General features: G+C 35.2%; 1 protein-coding gene across 1 annotated transcript in view; it reads left to right on the forward strand.

Annotated features, from left to right (window-relative positions):
- PIEZO2 (piezo type mechanosensitive ion channel component 2) overlaps positions 1-18,873 on the forward strand; it is a 563,847-nt gene that overhangs the window by 227,525 nt on the left and 317,449 nt on the right. Inside the window, 1 exon segment of the mRNA XM_043975076.1 lies at positions 7,590-7,715. Within this exon segment, the coding sequence (XP_043831011.1) occupies positions 7,590-7,715 (126 nt within the window).

Raw genomic sequence — 18,873 nt, forward strand, 5'->3', positions numbered from 1 at the left:
ATTTAACTTTTCCTCTATGAATTTGGATGCTATACCATTTGGTGCATACATGTTTAGTATTGATTATTACTTCATTATCTATAGTACCTTTTAGCAAGATGTAGTTTCCTTCCTTATCTCTTTTAATTAGATCTATTTTTGCCTGCACTTTGTCTGAGATAAGGATTGCTACCCCTGCTTTTTTGACTTCAGCTGAAGCATAATATATTCTGCTCCAACCTTTTACCTTTACTTGGTGTGTATCTTTCTGCTTCAAATGTGTTTCTTGTAAACAACATATTGTAGGATTCTGGTTTTTAATCCACTCTGCTTTTCACTTCCATTTTATGGCGGAGTTCATCTCATTCACATTCACAGGTATTATTACTGTCTATTTCCCTACATTCTATTTACCCTCTTTGTACTTTTACCCCCTTCTTTCACCCTATTCCTCCTCACCAATGTTTTGCTTCATACCCCTGCCTCCCCCAATCTGCACTCCTTTTTATCAGCCCCCCTCCTTTTTCTTTGCTCTTTTCTCCCATGCTTCTGCCCTCCCTTCTATCAGGGTCCCCCCTTTTCTCCTTACCCTTTTACTTCCCTAAAGAATAGGCTAAATTTTTTATCAAAATGAACATATATGCTATTTCCTCTTTGAACCAAATCTGATGAGAGTAAGGTTGAAAAAATGCTCACCCCCCCTTTTCTTTCCCTTTATTTTGATATGTGAAAATATTTTTGAATTGACTAGCCTAATTTGGGGGGCTAATCTGACTGGAGGACTAATCTGGGGAGTTTTGAGTATTTGGCTATCTGACTTCGTTAATTTAATGTGGGCCATTTGCAACATTCCACCACACTGCTCCCAAACTGATAGACTAAAGATTAAGAGGCCTCTTAACTAAATAATCAAAGCAGAGTTTATTTATGAGATACTATTTAAAATTAAGAATACAGGGAAACAAAATGTACAACCTGACTGCTTTCCTGAAGTCTCTTGCCACTGCTCTTTCCCTCCTGCTGCTTCGAACGGCTTGAATACAATAAGAGCCTTAGCTGCCTCCGGCCTCAGGGCACATTACACTTTCTCTGGTTTGTATTAAGGCCTGTAACCTTGTCAGACCCATCTCTCCTTTTCCGAACTGAACTCTCCTCAGTCCTTGTCCCCGCTCCCCTCTAGTCAGCCTCTCTCCTAGTCCGTCCCCCTCTTTCGTTATCTAGTCTGTCTCCCCCATCCTGTCTCACTCCCAGGTCTATATATACGCACTTTTTCTTCTCTCCACTCAAATCTCGGGGCTTCCTTCGCCCCCACAGACCAAGCTAATCCGCCAGCCAGAGCTGCAGCTGGGGGGGGGGGGGTGTGTGGGAAGTGTGCTCTCAAGCCTCATGCCTCAGCACAGGCTATCCGGGATCTTTCAGATAGCTCAGCTCAGGTCAGAGGGAGCTGGGGCTTTTTTTCCCCCCAGCTGTCTGACCTGGAGTCTTCTATAGCCCATGGGGCTTTTTCACTCAGCTGAAGCTGAGGAGGAGGGGGAGAGACCCTGAGGGCCTAAGGCTTTCTAATCTCAGCCTAAAGGTAGGGTCCCCAAATCAAAATAAATTTCCACAGATAGCTTTTTTGTACCTCGTCATATGATGTAATTAACCCTATTCCACATCTCCTTTTCCTCTTCTCCCCATAAACGCCTTTTTTCACCCCTTAATTTTCTTTATATCATCAAATCAAAGACAATTTATATTTATACCTTCTATGTATACTCCTGTCTATCCAAATAGATATACAGTTCTCAAGAATTATGAGTATTATCTTCCCATGTCGGGATATAACCATATTCAATACCCCCCACCACCATGTTCACCTTTTTAAGCTTCTCTTGAGTCTTGTAGTTAAGATCAAATTTTCTATTCAGTTCTGGTCTTTTCATCAGGAAACTTTGAAAGTCCCCTATTTCATTAAATGTCCATCTTTTCCCCTGAAAGAAAATGCACAGTTTTGCTGGGTAGATCTTCTTTGGTTGCAATCCAAGCTCCTTTGCCTTCCAGAATATTATATTCAAAGCCTTGTGATCCTTTAATGTTGAAGCTCCTAGGTCCTGTGCAATCCTGACTGTGGCTCCATGATATTTAAATTGCTTCTTTTTGGCTGCTTGGAGTATTTTCTTCTTCATCTGATAATTCTGAAATTTGGCTACAACATTCCTTGGAGTTTTCCTTTTGGGGCTTCTTTCAGAAGGTGTTTGGAGGATTTTTTTCAATGACAATTTTATCCACTGATTCTATAATATCAGGGCAGTTCTCCTTGATAATTTCCTGGAATATGGTGTCTAGAATTTTTTTCTGATCATGGCTTTCAGCTAGTCAAATAATTGTTGAATTGTCTCTCCTGGATGTATTTTTTGGATCATTTGTCTTTCCAACGAGGTTTTTCACATTTTCTTCTATTTTTTTTTCATTCTTTTAATTCTGGTTGACTGATGCCTGGTGTCTCATGGAGTCATTGGCTTCCATATGTCCAGTTCCAATTTTTAAGGTATTGTTTTCTTCAATAAACATTTGCACCTCCTTTTCTATTTGGCCAAATGAATTTTTTAAGGTATGTGCTTCCTTTTCTAAGCTGCTGATTCTTTTTTCATAATTTTCTTGTGTTGCTTTCATTTCTCTTCCCATTTTTTTTCTACTTCTCTCAATTGATTTTTTTTTGTATTTTTTTGTTTTTGTTTTTTGGGGGGTTTTGCAGGGCTATGGGGGTTAAGTGACTTGCCTAGGGTCACACAGCTAGTAAGTGTTAAGTGTCTAAGGCCAGATTTGAACTCAGGCACTCCTGACTCCAGGCCTGGTGCTCTATCCACTGTGCCACCTAGCTGCCCCCTCTCTGTTTTTTTGTAGGTTCTGTAGATTCAGAATCCATTTAGAGGCTTGATTTAATGTTGTTTTTGAGGGAAACATGGGAGAGCTTAGGCAACATCCTGGCTTCTCTATGCCATCTAGGCTCTGCCTCCCTTCCATCAGCTTTAATAAAAGTCTCTTGGGCCACAGCAAAAGAACTTACCCTGAAAAATTAGTTTTAAACAACACCCATCTGTTTATACTGGATCTGGGGCCATTCCAGGAAATTTCACACTGAGGGTACATCAGTAATTTAACCACAAAAAATTCCTCACAAACATTTGTTGATGCTAAGTTAATAGATAAGTAATAAAGCCATGCCATGGTGAGAGATAAATGGCATAATGTTTAGAGACCTGATCTTGGATCCAGCAGACCCTGATTTTGAGTACCAACTTTTAATATATGTTGGGTGTATCATACTAGGAAACTACCTTAAATGCTCAGTACTCTAGGTAATGAGATACAAGGTGCCAAACTATAGGTAAAAGAAATTTCCTCTTCTGACAGTTCTTCACAGTTTCACTCCCTGTTGCTGTAGTATTTCCTTAAGCCAAGGATTCTAAAATGGTGTGTGTGTATGCATGTGTGTGCACGTGTTTACACACATGAGTACATGATGGATTCCATCTGCAGTTGGCAAACCACTTCAACTCCTCTGGAAAAAGATGTTTTTAAATAATTTAAAATTTTAATTAGAAGTTAGTGACAATAAAGATGTTATTTTTCCCCAGTCATGTTCAGGGACCACTTGAAATATTTTGGTGAACCTCAGGCTAAGAGTCCCTGTCTAAAAGTCCTATGCTGGTGCCTTGTTGAAAAGTGAAGACTATGGGGCGGCTAGGTGGCACAGTGGATAGAGCACTGGCCCTGGAGTCAGGAGCACCTGAGTTCAAATCCGACCTCAGACACTTGACACTTACTAGCTGTGTGACCCTAGGCAAGTCACTTAACCCCAATTGCCTCACCAAAAAAAAAAAAAGTAAAGACTATCCTTGATTCAGGGAGACTCTAGTAATGGAGCATAATCTCTGACAGGCCCTGACTGAACTAGCAAAGCTCTGATTAAAGACTTAGATAGGGAAAAATCGTTTAAGTGCTATATTGAATGTGAGCTCTTGGGGCAGCTAGGTGGCACAGTAGATAAAGCACTGGCCCTGGATTCAGGAGGACCTAAGTTCAAATCTGGCCTCAGACACTTGACACTTGCTAGCTGTGTGACCTTGGGCAAGTCACTTAACCCTCTTTGCCCTGAAAAAAAAATAACATAAAAGGTGATATCCTACTCTCACATCTTCCAAGAATGAGGGTTTCTAAAGGAGAAGCTCCTCGTTAGTACCAGGTGATGATGATTCATTCTGGTTGCAGCATCTTATGAAAAAACATGCTCCCTAAGTGGAGGGATTAGGATGTCAGGTGGTGGAGGGACTATTTTATTGAAATGTATTGTTGCTGAGTATTTAGGAAAAAAACATTTTCTTTTAAAATTTATAAAGTAAAAAGGGCTTTGGGCACTTACTAAACCTGAAAATTATTAAATGTGTCATAAATACTGAGGCAGATTTTTTTCCCATTATAGTTTCTCCAATTTGAAAAAAGGTTGATTGATGTATTTATTTTACATCATTTTAAAATAATTCTCTAGCTCCCTTGAAATCAAATCCACCCTTGTAACAAAAATGTCAATCATAAACAAAACACCCACAATACTGATGATCTTAAAATACATACAACACTTTTTCATAGCAGTTTCTTACCCCACTAATTTAAAAAAAATGTATATTTCTGTACCCATACTTCAGGATACTATTTTTCCAGTTGCAGAAGTTGGCTTACTTTTAATGATCTTTTCATTAACATTTTATCATTTATCTAAATTGATTAAATCACAGGTCAGGACCTGCTTCTCAGCTCAAATGCTATTATTGTCATAATGATATGAATTAGGGTACACTTGCTCCCAAAATCTTTATCTTATTTTAATGAATGAATGGAGGGGGGAACTTTTTATTAAGCAATTACTATGTGCCAAGAACTGTACTAAGCACTGGAAATTAAAATGTGAGACAAACTCTGACCTCAGGGAGCTTACATTCCAATAAGAGATCCAATACATATGTGGAATAATGACTAGGAAGGGATGTTTAGATTTACAAAGTTACAGAAATGGTGATTGGAATGATAGGGGAATAGTTTGATGCTCATGGTGGTTTGAGGCGTGAAGGCAATCTTATGGACTGGGTCAGTATGCTCACAGTGTCAGATACAAAGATGACTTATTTGAAATGTGAAGTATGGTTAGGGCTAGCTAGATGTAGTGGACCATTTGAAGCATTCTTCAATCAAAAACATGCAGGTTGATATCAATGTTGCTTTTCAGATAATATCTATATATGATTTACCTTTGGAAGAGATCATGTTTTAGGGCTATGATCTATATGTGGAAGTGGTCTATATTATCAACAATATGGTGTCATCATCAATATTATTGTTATTGTTATCATTATTAATGTTGTTGATATTAGCCACACCAGAAATTAGTCTTCTTTTATAAACACAGTGAAGCTTGGCTTATTCATTGATGGAATTTGCTTTGGCCATCTGTCTTCTGAGGGCATAATGTATGCTTTGTCCAGTCTAGGCAGTTTTAAGTGTGGTAGTTGATTTTGCTCTTTAGGAGGTACCTGTACTTTTCTGTATATAACAAAGTCCTCCTACTGTAACGATTGGAATGACTCCACCTGCTGGAGACCTACTGTAGAAGAGTTCCACCCATGAAGCGAAGGTCTTTGAGGGCAAGACCAGGAGTCTTTTCTTTGGTGTCAGGAAGTGACGCGGGCTAGTGGGAGGAGGAAGGAAGAGACTGGCGCTTGGTCTGGCCTTTTCCTCTGGACTCTGGTGGAGAGTGGAGCTAGAAATGCGCTCTCCTTTTAATAGATAGGCCTTTCTCTCTCTCTTTACCAAATTCTTGTTCTCTTTAATAAATGCTTAAAAGTCTAACTCTTGCTAAAGCTTATAATTTATTGGTGACCACTCATTGGATATTTTAGACAGTTTAGCTAGAATTTTAGCCCTTAACACTACAAAGGTTGTCTCCAAAACTTTAATGTAGGGTAGGTGTGATAATGGGCTCTTAAAGATGATTACAGCAGAGTACAACCTCTGACAGGACCTATGAAACTGGAAAGGCAGTGGTGATAGCCTGTCATCTGAGTCTAGTCTAGTTGCTGGTAGTTGCTTGTCAAGGACAGATTGATAAGTAGGTATGAATTTATGGTTGTAGTAATTCATGGAATCAACTTACTAAAATATAAACAAATTTGTCAGTGCAAATTCCAGTCCATGAAACCACAGATCCAAAATGTTCAGAGATGTATTATTATTCTCAATATAGGACACCCTTGTTCCTCAAATCTGACTCAAAAATGCATATATGCTTCTTTAAGTAACATTATTTGATATATTTATATCACATATACATATTATATATGTGTTATATATGTGCATGTACTATATACACACATATACCTATGCATATATAGACATGAAAACATATAAAACCATAAATTTTGAAAGCATATAAGTAATTAAAATAAATATATAGGTCCAAAAATGTTTTGGGGAATCCTGTATCTTAGTAAAATATAATTAATTTGAAAGGTGAGAAGAAAATAAAACAATGAAGAAGGTTCTTATTAACTAAAGTTTTCATTTAAAAAGGGCATTTTAGATTACTTGGTATAAGCATTTATTTAATTGCACTCATATCAATTATTTTTTAAAAACTGATATTGAATTAATAATATTTTGTCCTGCTTGGATGTTAATATCACATGGAGCTGAGAGGAATTTTAAGCCAAGTATTTGAGTCCTGATTACAAAAATGAATACGAGTGAAATATAACATTAGGTTAAAAGTCTTAAGCAAATTTTTCTTTACAATATTTTTGCCTCAAATTTGTGTGTGAGAGACAATCAACCAAAAATCATTAATTACATGTTGATTACATGCTAAACATTGGCTTAAGTGCAGGGGATAGAAAGACAAAATGAGAAAATATCACTTCCATCAGTTTTGTCTAATGTAACCACAGTTATTTCAATTTAGAACTAATAAAAATATCAAATACATAAGAATTTATGCATGGAAATATAATATATTTTTATACTTTTAAAAATAATAAACATTTTTATTTATAATTTTGAGTTCTAAATTTTATCTCTTCTTATCCCCCCACCCCTTCCCTGAGGCAGTAAGCAATCAGATGGGTTATACATGTATAATTATGTAAAACATTACAATATCAGTCATTTTGTTAAAGAAAACTTGAATAAAAGAAAAAAAATGAAAGAAAATGAAAAAATAGTATGCTTCAGTCTGTGTTCAATCAATATCAGTCATTTCTTATAACTTTAGCTGTTGCTAACTTTTACCAAGAAATGGGATCTTTCTTAACTAAAACACATGAGCAAATCAGTGTCATTTTAATTGGTTATATTACTAATTTGTAGTATAATCGGTTCTTACTAAATTGAATGTTTTTCCTTTTAATTAGAATAGTGTGATTTTTCCCTTAAAATTTATAAAGTTTTTTCACATAGAAATGCTGTGGGAGGCAGGTAATGTATCAGAAAAAAAAAACCCAATGAAATATTAAGATAAATACAACCTACCTTATTATATTCTAAATGTTCTTACAATTTGCATGTTTCCTGTTTTCTAGGTCATACGGGACGTTTGTTAAAGTCCCTGTGTTTCACCAGTCTGTCATTCCTGTTGCTACATATCATCTTTCACATTACATTAGCTAGCCTGGAGGCTCAGCATCGGATCGCACCTAATTATAACTGTGAGTATGGTGGCTGTGTTAATTGTATGTATGTGGTGGTTATATTGCTGTTAATGAAAATTTCTCCTTGTTATGTTCAGGAATAACTCAGTGGCTCTTTATCCACAAAATTCTGAGTAAATATATTCTCTTATATTGTACCTTCTTGTTCATAATGAACACCAAAGAATTTAATAGTTTTTCCGCAAAATCCTATATTCAAAGTAACAAATAAATCTCCTAATACTTAGTGATAAAATGCTCACTATATATAGGCATACTCTCAGATGCACAGATGTATCTGTGAAGGTCCTGCCTTCAAGGGCCTTACAGTCTATTTACAAAATAGACACCTACTCAGAATATTAGAAACAGTACAAACTTTAATATAATACACATAGAGAGGTCACATAGCAGTATGATATTAATTATTAAATGAATAAAACTAATGGTGTACATGGAGTCAGGACACCATGGTTTCAAATCTCCCCTTAGATAATTGTTGTTCAGTTATTTAGTAATGTCTGACTCTTTGTTACCCCATGGACCAAATCATACCAACATGTGATAGATATAGAGTTTTCTTGGCAAAGATACTGAAGTGGGTTACCATTCTTTTCTATAGTGGATTAAGGCAAATAGAGTTTAAGTTACTTACTTGCCTGGGGTCACATAGCTGGTGAATAACTGTGGCCTAATTTCAACTCAGGTCTTCCTAACTCCAGGCCCAGTGCTGAAGAGCTCTCATATGAGGACAAGATCATGGTGGACTAGAAAGTTGTGTTTTAGGGCCAGGAAGGTAGTGGTGACATATAGGATATCTTAGAACAAGAAGAGAAAAGAGACAGAGAGCAAATAGAGGGCTTTTACAATAGTTCAAGTCTAGACCTGAGCTAGGATGATACTAGCAAATAAGTAGATCCATATTTCACCTTATTTTAGTGAATACAATTATAGAAAACTTGAATGAGACAAGAAGGAAAAACTTGAGACTATATACAACTGCCTTTACTGAGTGACTCCTCTGAGGCAAGGGGGAACCTGTCAACTTTTCTGTATTGTTAAATATATGAAATTTAACAAAACAAACTATGAAACATCTGACATTCTTGGTCTAATGGCTGGATTTGACTTAGCAGTACCTTCTAGTTATTTGTTCATTTGCTTTATTTCCATATATTTTGAAGCATGCAAAGGCTTATTCTTGATCTGTTTCATCAAAGTCAAAACTCTAAGGTAAGTACATCTCTTATATTGGGGCTTGAAGGTCTACTAGACACACTATAGAAAAAACAGCTTTCAATTCAGGTCATATTTTTATCTCCAATCCAGACTTTATATTCCTAGTTGGTCCATTCTGACTATAATCTTCTAATCATTTTTGGTCAATCAACAAGCATTTATTAAATGTGTTCTATGGGGGGCGGCTAGGTGGCGCAGTGGATAAAGCACTGGCCCTGGATTCAGGAGGACATGAGTTCAAATCCGGCCTCAGACACTTGACACTTACTAGCTGTGTGACCCTGGGCAAGTCACTTAACCCCCATTGCCCCGCCAAAAAAAAAAAAAAATTTTTTTTAAAATGTGTTCTATGGCCTAGGCACTGTCCTAAGTCCTAGGGTTACAGAGAAATATAAAAACACAGCCTTATCCCTCAAGTGGCATATATTCTAATGGGAGAGATAGTATGTAAATAACCATGTACATGCAAGATAAATACAGGGTAGAGAAAAAGTAATCTTTTGAAACTGTGAGTAGGTGGTTAAGGAACCAAGAAAGATCTCTTGCAGAAAGTCAGATTTGAGCTGTTTTTGAAGAAAGTTTAGAAGGTAGAATGAGGAAGGAAGGGATTCCAAGTAGGCCAGTGTGGCTGGATTGTGGAGTGTGAGGGAGAATAAAATATGAAAGGAAGAGGCCAAATTTAGAAGAGCATTGAATTCCAAACAGAGGATGTTATAATTGATCCTGGATGTGATAGTCACTGGAGTTTATTGAGTAATGGGGTAACATGGTCAGAGCTGCCCTTTATGAAGATCACTGGCAAGTAAGTGGTAGATGGACTGGAATAGGTAAAACTTGAATGATGGAGACCAACCAGAAACTTTTGCAATAGTCAGGGGGTAAGATGGTAAGGTCCTGTGCCACAGATGAATTTATGTGAATGGAGAGAAGGGGGTGCACATGAGACATGTGATAAAAGTAAAAATGGCAAAATTTGACAAAACGATTAGATATGTGGACTGGGTGGAAGTGAGGATTCAAGAATGACACTAAGGTTGTGAGCCCAGATGACACAGAAATAAGAAAATTAGGACAAAGAGAAGGTTCAGGGGAAAGATATTGTGTTCTATTTTACACATGTTGAATTTGAATTGAGTATGGAACATACCATTTAAGAGGTTCAGAAGGAGGTTGGTAATGTAAGATTGAAGTTTAGGAGAGAGGTTAGGGCTCTCTATATAGATCTGAGTATCATCAATACACACTTGAAAATTGAACCATGGGAGTTGATAAAGATCACCATGCAAAATACCATAAAATGATGGTTCTCAACCTGGGTCCATGGACATATTTCAGGGGTCCCATGACTTGATTGAGGAAAAAAAAATTTATATTTCAACATATTTGGTTTCCTTTGTCATTCTAAGCATCTTATTTTGTGCATTTCAAAACACTCTGAGAAGGAATTTTTAGGTTTCACCAGACTGCCAAAGAGATCCATAACACAAAAAAACGTTAAGACTCTGTGGTTTAGAGGGAGAAGATAAGGGGACAGAAGAAAGGACTTTGTGGGAGTCCCTATACATAATAGGTGTTTGCATGTGACAAGGATTAAGAACAAGCAAAGGAGATTTAAAAGTAGTTTGACCAGTAAGAGATTAAACAGGAGAGAAGTGTCATGAAAAGTGAGAAAGGAAAAATAGTATTCAGAAAAGTGAATTCAACAGTGTCAAAAGCTGCCCAAATTCAGTCAATGAGCATTTTATTAATCTCATAATATATTCCAGATACTTTGCTTAGTGTTGGCCATACAAAAAAAAAAAAAAAGCATAATACAATCCCTGCCTTCAAGGGCATGAAATGAATACCAATCCAGACCTTAAATGTAAAAAGCATATTTATTTCCATCTTATGAACAATTTACCAAGAGTCTATTGCATGTTTGATACTATTGTAGACTTTCAGTCAATTAAAATATATGTTTGAATGTAAATAGGAAAAGAATGATGAAGTAGTTTTAAACATGCAGTTATTGGGAGTTACTTAATGACAAAGAATATTACAGATATAAGCTAGTCAGGCACCAGTCTTATAGCAATTATATTATATTGTAATTATGTACTATATTTCCACAGTAAGTTTTTTTAAACTTAACAGAAAATTTTGATTTATTTTCATAAAAAATAATTTTCATCACTATAGTGTAAGAACAACTTCAAATTGGCAACCAGAAAATTAAAAGCAAAGAGACCAAAATCACGCCATGTTCCCCTCAGCTGGGTCACCTGCCCACCTTCTTACAAACCTTTTTAAGTCTAATGGAACCTTTAGTTTCCCATCTTTAAATGCCCCACCACCCCACCCTTATGCAAATCAAATAGAAGTATATAACTTGAAAATCTAGCTAATTCCCTAGTGGTTTCGACAAGCAGATAAAAGGCTCTTTGAAGTATAAATGTTGCTCTGTAGGGGCTAGGCAGTTATTCCAGGTGTTGTAACAGCTATTCCTTGGACAACAGTATAAAAGAAATCAAGCTGCTCCCTACAAGTGCCTTTTATTAGACATTCCTATATCTTCAACCTCCTCTTTATGGAGTTGGAGCTGCTCATTCTCAGCCTATAGTTTATATATTTAGGCTTCTAGATAGCAACCACATGAAAAGTCTTTATCAATTACTTGATTATTTGTGAAAGTCTTAAAAAACTAACTTGAGAGTGACAGAATCAGTTGTACTTTCTTCACTTTTCTGATGTTCTAAACTGAAATTCCCACTCACCTTCCTCCATGATGTACCACATTTAATGGGATTCTCATAGGATATTTTAGGAGTTTAAAAGAAAAGATAGATGGTTTTAGTTTAGTAATGACCCACAGAGTGACACTATCTGAATACTTCAAACATCCCTGATTTGGTTGGTGTGGATATTCTTTCCACAAATATATGACTTAATAGATGGGTTTTGAGAGTGTCTATAATGAAAATAGATACCACACTGTGGCCAACCTAATGATGTGTCTCTCCAAAACTTAGCTAGTTTGGCACATGAATGGCAGACATATGATCTGCCATAGAATCCATACAGTCTTTCCATTCTGTTGGCATAATCCTGAAGAGCTGTCACCTTTACATATCTTGATTAGACATCAGAGAAAAATTATTGTAGAGGAGATGGCAATAACAATACTCAAAAATTCATTACATGTGAGGTATTTTCAGTCTACAAGACACTTTATAATCTCAGTGTATTGTCACAACAAACCTGTAAAGTGTTTGGAATAATTGCCATTATCTCCATTTTACAGATGAGGAGATCGTGTCAGGAATGATAAATGATGGAGACAATTTCACCCAGCTAATAACTGATAGAGTCAAAGCTTCAAATCAAGTGATATTTCTACTCTACCAAGTTGTATGAAAAAGAAGTTATATTAGTAGTTTATATTTTGGTGGTTTGGGGGGAGGTTATAAAAATTAAACTTTTAGTTCACTGAAAGCTTATATGTGAGTATCTAAAATTCATAAATTCATTCTGAGAAAGCCAGTGACATGTAGAATAAGCTTGGCTCCTTGGCATTGAGAATTTTTTTTTTTCAGCGTTGTATGTCACATTTAAAATGAATACAGATTTGAATCAGGATAAAAGAGAAGGGCAAAACAGACTTTGCCAAATCATCTGGTACAAGATTGACACAAACCAGGTTTTCAGCCTACAGCATTTTGTGTGTGTGTGTGTGTGTGTGTGTGTGTGTGTGTGTGTGATCATGTTATATAAACCCTTGAAAATCATGTTTGGGTGGGTAATGGAAACCCTGACTATTGGAATTACGGAGTTGCTGACGGCTCCTCACTAATATTATTGTTTCTTGTGCATTTGGAGTTGAGATTACACTGCTGAAGTAGTCAACCCAAACTCGGCTCTTTAATCCTCCAAATACTGAAGGTTAGACTTTTTTGGCATCTGTAGAAGTAAAGTAGCCAATCTTAAACTGAAAAGCAAAAACTGTCTAGACAGTCAAGGCTGTGCATTCTGAACCTTTTTTGCCCTATCCAAGACATGGGTAAATCAAAATGAAATAAACCAGACAGGTCAGGTTTTGCAATCATAGATTCTATTTCAACTCAAGACCACCAAGTATTGGTTTATGTAGGATTTAATTTTGTTTTTCCTAACTGCTACTCTCTTGCTTTTAAAACTCATATACCTTTAGCCTCATTACAGAAAAAGCTCCCAGCATCCCTCAAGAGTTTCAGATGTGTTTGGGGGACAACAGTAGCATTTAGAAATATTGAGTCACTGAAAGTCCCATCTATCCCTTGAGTCCTGTGAATATTACCTGGCAGTAGTAAAATTTAAAAAAAAAATGTAAAACCTACCCCATTTAGCTTTTGACTAGACTTGCTGGTTTGTTAAAGGCTTCATTGTGCAGGATTGAAACTTAACACCAGCCCAACCCCTCCCACCTCCACTTTTTTTTTTCTTTATGAAATGGTGCTCATCTAGGTAAGTGAGGAAATAGATTCAGCAGGGGCAAGTTCTGTAAATTCCCTTCCAATATAGGTGGCAATGCCTATTAAAATATTTGTTTTCCATCAAAACTATGTTATTCAGGTAAATGTAACCCAGATTTCAATTATGTCATTACAAATAACATAGAAGTAAGCCATTTGGCCCCATGTTAGATGTATGGAAAAGGCAAAGAGGCTTAAGAGTCCATCGGTTTGCTTATTCTGCTTTCATTCAGTTTATTTGTTCACATTTATGTTAACTCATCCCACCTCCTCTCCTAATGTAGAATCAGTTATTTCATTAAAACAATTTTTCCCAATGAATTAGAAAAAAAAATACTGTTAGAATTTCTGAGTCAGGTTCAAGACCATTGACATTCCTTCCTCCATGTACCACTGTTTCTTCCCTGGGTGTAATCATTACATCAGGATCCCATTTTCACTGGGCCATTGCCCCTTACTGTTGTTCCCAGCTTCCCTTTTATTTCAGGAAAGTGCCCAGGGGAACATTTATTCTATATGATGGTCAAAAGCTCTTTCATCAACTCCTAGTGTTTTAATGAGGAACATTAGTACTTGTCTAGTCTAGAAGTATGAATCTGTACCATTGCAGTTGATTTGGATTAGATAGTTTCCAATGACATGGTAGTTTACAGTTTCCTATTGTTTAATCATTGGTCTTGTAATTACCTTTAAAGTTCTATTGATTAACTGAATTACATTCTTCATATTCAAATTGATTTCTCCCAAAATATAGCACTAGTCAGAATAGCTATTCTCTCCTTTTAGGTATATGCAAGCAGTTTAGTATTCCATTCCTCACTATTCTACATCCATGTAGGGTCTATTGGAATAGAGTTACCTTTGGCCAAAAGGTTCATCATAGGTGGAAGCCACAGTCCCAAAGGTTATTCCTATTTTCATGCTATCATTTGTTATTCTGTTCTCCCAGTTCATTTTCTGAGTGACCTCAGCCTACTTGAATCTCGATTTCCTTGTTTGGAAAACAAGAGTAATATTTGAAACACTTATTTTGGATTTATTGTGAGGGTCAAATACTTTATAAGTAAGAAAGTGGTAATATTTCAGTTGTTTATTATACACATATCATAAGCAGTGTTTCATCTTAGATTGAGAGCTGACTTTGAAACCAGGAATAATAATACTAAATCTAATACAATAATAATAGTAATTATCATTTATATAGTGTTTTAAGATTTACAAATCACTTTACATGCTAGTCCTGTGATACATACTGTATCAGTATTTTTAGGGTCTTTCTAAGATTAGAAATTGTAGGCACTGTGCTGCTCTGCATAGCTAGAGGGAGTTTCTTCACTTGGGAGTTCCTAGTAATAATGAAATCACAGATCCAGTCCCTGTCCTGATCCCATTTTTCTTGTTGTTAAGGAGGGCAAATTAATTTGATAGTCCAGATGCACAAGAGGGAGTAACATTAGCAAGCAGAGAAAAGCTCCATTTCCTGGTTGAGCACCTCATTAATACATCTACTTGGTTGCAAGGTGGAGCGTTATCTTTTGTCCCTAAAGAGGCCATTAATAACTGCTTAGGCTGGACTTGTCTCTCTCTCTCTCTCTCTGTCTCTCTCTGTCTCTCTCTCTCTCTGTCTCTCTCTCTCTGTCTCTCTCTCTCACACACACACACACACACACACACGCACACACACCGTAGGTTTTCATTCTGCACATTTGCTCAGCAAGCAGATGAAGGAGAACCATGTGCATACCATTCCCTGAGGAATACTTTATCTGGTTGATCCTACTTAATGAGAAATAGAACCTTAACAAGAAGTAATCTAGTTTTCAGTTTGGGGCAAAACCATGAAAGAAAGAATATCTCTTGTAGGTGTCAAAAAAAAATAACAGTCATAAAGAAGACTAAAACTATATTTGTTTTTCATCATTGAGTATGGCTGTAAAAAATAACAGTAATTATGATTGTGTATGTATGTGTATGTATGTGTATATATATATATATATATATATATATATATATATATATATATATATATATACACCGTAGGTTGACATATAACTTTACAGCAAAACCACTAAAAAATTCAATAGGTTATTTTATAAAACTAAATTAAAAGAATTTAAAGACTAAAATGAAAAACAGAAAAAAATATCTAATGGAATTATGAAAAAAATCCCCCCAAGTAAATAGTTACTTAAATATAGTTTCACCTTATGCCATATTTCAAAATATACTCTAAATTAGTCATCATAAAAATCTTCTATAGTATAAAATAGATAAAAATAGGGGTTAGTTAGTAAGAATAGAAAAATCCAGATAGTTACATATATTTGAGGGAATACTATTTTGTGAAAATATTATAAAATATTGTAGATTATCATTATATTTGAAAGTTTAGAAAATTAGACAACACTATGGCTAAAATACAGGGTAGGGTGACTAAATCTACAGCTCACATCAATACTAGAATAAATTTTTGTCTGATAAATTGAGTATTAAAGGCAATTTTAAAATTATAGTAAGTATAATGCTATATCTATTTGGGATGAAAAAAGGTACAATTTCTATAAATATAGGACAAATGCATTAAATTGCTAGAAAAAGGATAGGTGCATCTGATATAAAGGGTATGAACAAAAAACTTTTAAAATGAAATAAATTGTAAAAGAGTACAGGATAAAAATAGGATATTTGTAAAATGCTTACATAGTACATGGCATATATAGTAGGTGCTATATAAATGATATTGTTCTTAATTGTTATTATTATTATAGAAGCATTTCAAATGTTTCCAAACTTTTTAATATTAGACAGACAACTAATCTAATGTCTACCCAATTAAAGTGGCAGAAGTAGTTTAAAATCACATTATTCAATGGGAGAACAACTGCCTGTTTTTGTTCATTTTTGTAGAGCTCTCTGGCAATCCACAATAATCATTACAAAAGTGACCATAGACTTCAACTCAGTGACCCCACTTTCTCAACTATATCCTAAGGATGTTATCAAAAGTAAAATATTATCTGTACAAAAATATTAAGTATCTTGTTGATTTGTAATAGTGAAAAACTCAAACTATCCAACCCAATAATTCAAGAATGGTTTAAAATAATTGTGTTATATAACTGATATTGCAATGCCACTAATATGATAAATATAAAGGACATGAAGAAGGAACAATTTTTAAGAATAGAGGGCAGAATTCAAAGCAGATAACAATGAATATGACTATTAAAAATAAGACTTTTATAAATTCAGGGATATAGGACTTTGAAAGAGACAAATAAGTTTGTTAAAATATATATACTTTCCCTATAAAATATAAATCATTCTGAAAATAACTTTTATTGGGTATTTTGAATTTTGTTTGCATTTTTGCTATTGTTAATTGTATTATATATGATATATGCAATAAACACGAGTCTATTTATCTATAGATATCTAGATATCTAGATATTATATATGTTTTAATAGATACAAGATCAATTTTAAATAGCCCTGGACTAAGAGTCAAAAGATCCATGTTATTGTTCTCTGCTACTTACTGGCTGGGTGAGTCACACAAATCAATTAAGTTTTGTAAGCCACAGCTGTTTTATCTTTAAAATGCAATGTTAGCTACTCTACCTATTTTGCACAGTTGTTGTAAAGATTGAATGAGATTGTATATGTATATTATACTTTAATAATAAAGTTTTATAGATATGTAAAATATCAACTAAAATATTTAGCAGAATCATTGAAAAATATTGATATTTTGATTATAAAGGCATCCAATATTCACAATGAGAGATTCCTGCTTAGAGATAATCTGACCCAATCACTTAGTTTGACAGATAAAGGAAGTTATAACAAATGCCTGAATAGAATGGGAATTTAAAACTAATAATTATAGAGAATACATTTTCTTAACCTCTGGCTTGAAAGATAAATGATAGCCATGAATCTTTGCTTAACATTAGAATTCTATATTATAAAGATATATTTGGTACTAATAAGGGTATGTGTGTGTGTCAACTTCCTTCCTCAAAAAGAAATATAAACTAATATCCAAAGCATATCCAAGTATAGCCTGAGGTAGAGAGCTATAGTCAAATCAGTGTTTTCCCAGACTAGCATAATTTATGGGTGTAGTCTATTAAAATATTTCTTAGTAATAAATATAGCTTTAACCAGCCTACAACAATATCAAAAGTTACACATGAGATATTCTTTCATTTGGGTTAAGATTTCACACCTCCAAGAGTCTCCCATTAAAATGAAAATACCAGGGCAGCTAGATGGCACAGTGGATAAAGCACTGGCCCTGGATTCAGGAGGACTTGAGTTCAAATCCTATGTGAGACACTTAACACTTACTAGCTGTGTGACTGTGACCCTAGGCAAGTCACTTAACCCCAACTGCCTCACCAAAAAAATTAAAAATTTAAAAATGTTTTTAAAAATGAAAATACTGGGGGTCAGCTAGGTGGTGCAGTGGATAAAGCACCAGCCTTGGATCCAGGAGTACCTGAGTTCAAATCTGGCCTCAGACACTTGACACTTACTAGCTGTGTGACGCTGGGCAAGTCACTTAACTCCCATTGCCCCACCAAAAAAACCCGAAAATACCTCCCAGATAATAACACATTAAACCATTATCACTCATTAATCTTTCAACAATCATTTATCAAATTAGTCAACTATCCAACAAAAGAGAAGGGGCCACAAAGCAGGTAAATTTACAGTAGAAAAAAAAAGAAAAAAAGAACAAAGGAAATCTTATCAAGATGGCATTACCAAGAGTCACTAAATCCAGGTTATGCCACAAAAGATCTGGCATTAGAGGGCTGGACACTTAGAAATGAGGGCATTGGTTAGTAAGATATTCATTTGAATGCTTCCCACTATCCTTACTGATGGTTTTGGGCTCATATCTGGGAGAAGAAATGGTAGGTGAAGATAAAAACAAAGACAAAACAAAAAAACTGTAGAAAATGTATGTAATGGAATTAAAAACCTTCAAAGGAAGAATCATTGAGCCATTCCCTTTTGCTTTTCCCCACTCACTGAATGTAAAATATATAGGAGTACAGGAAGCTTAAAATGCTTTTGGATCAATTTTATTTGCTTAAATACCATTTTCTATAACCTCAGTTTCATGATGCAGCAATTCTCATGTAAATTATTTACAATAAAAGCATTGAGAACAGACCATGTGGTATGGAAGTAAACTCCCATCTAGAAATTATGGATGTCCCTCCTAACAAGGGATAGAATAAAGCTTTGATTGTGTGTTCTCAAGTCCATAGTATAATGGAAGGATGTTTTAAGTGCACAAGGAAGCACTATTTGTGGTTAGATGTAATTATGGCATTTCTGAAAATATTAATTGTACATTAGTGATTATGCAGTTTCACATAAAATACGAGTATATTTTCTAGGTCTTGGATAATAGCAGTTTCACTTATGTT

This window comes from Dromiciops gliroides, chromosome 1, assembly GCF_019393635.1.
Source record: "Dromiciops gliroides isolate mDroGli1 chromosome 1, mDroGli1.pri, whole genome shotgun sequence".
NCBI classification, from domain to species: domain Eukaryota; kingdom Metazoa; phylum Chordata; class Mammalia; order Microbiotheria; family Microbiotheriidae; genus Dromiciops; species Dromiciops gliroides.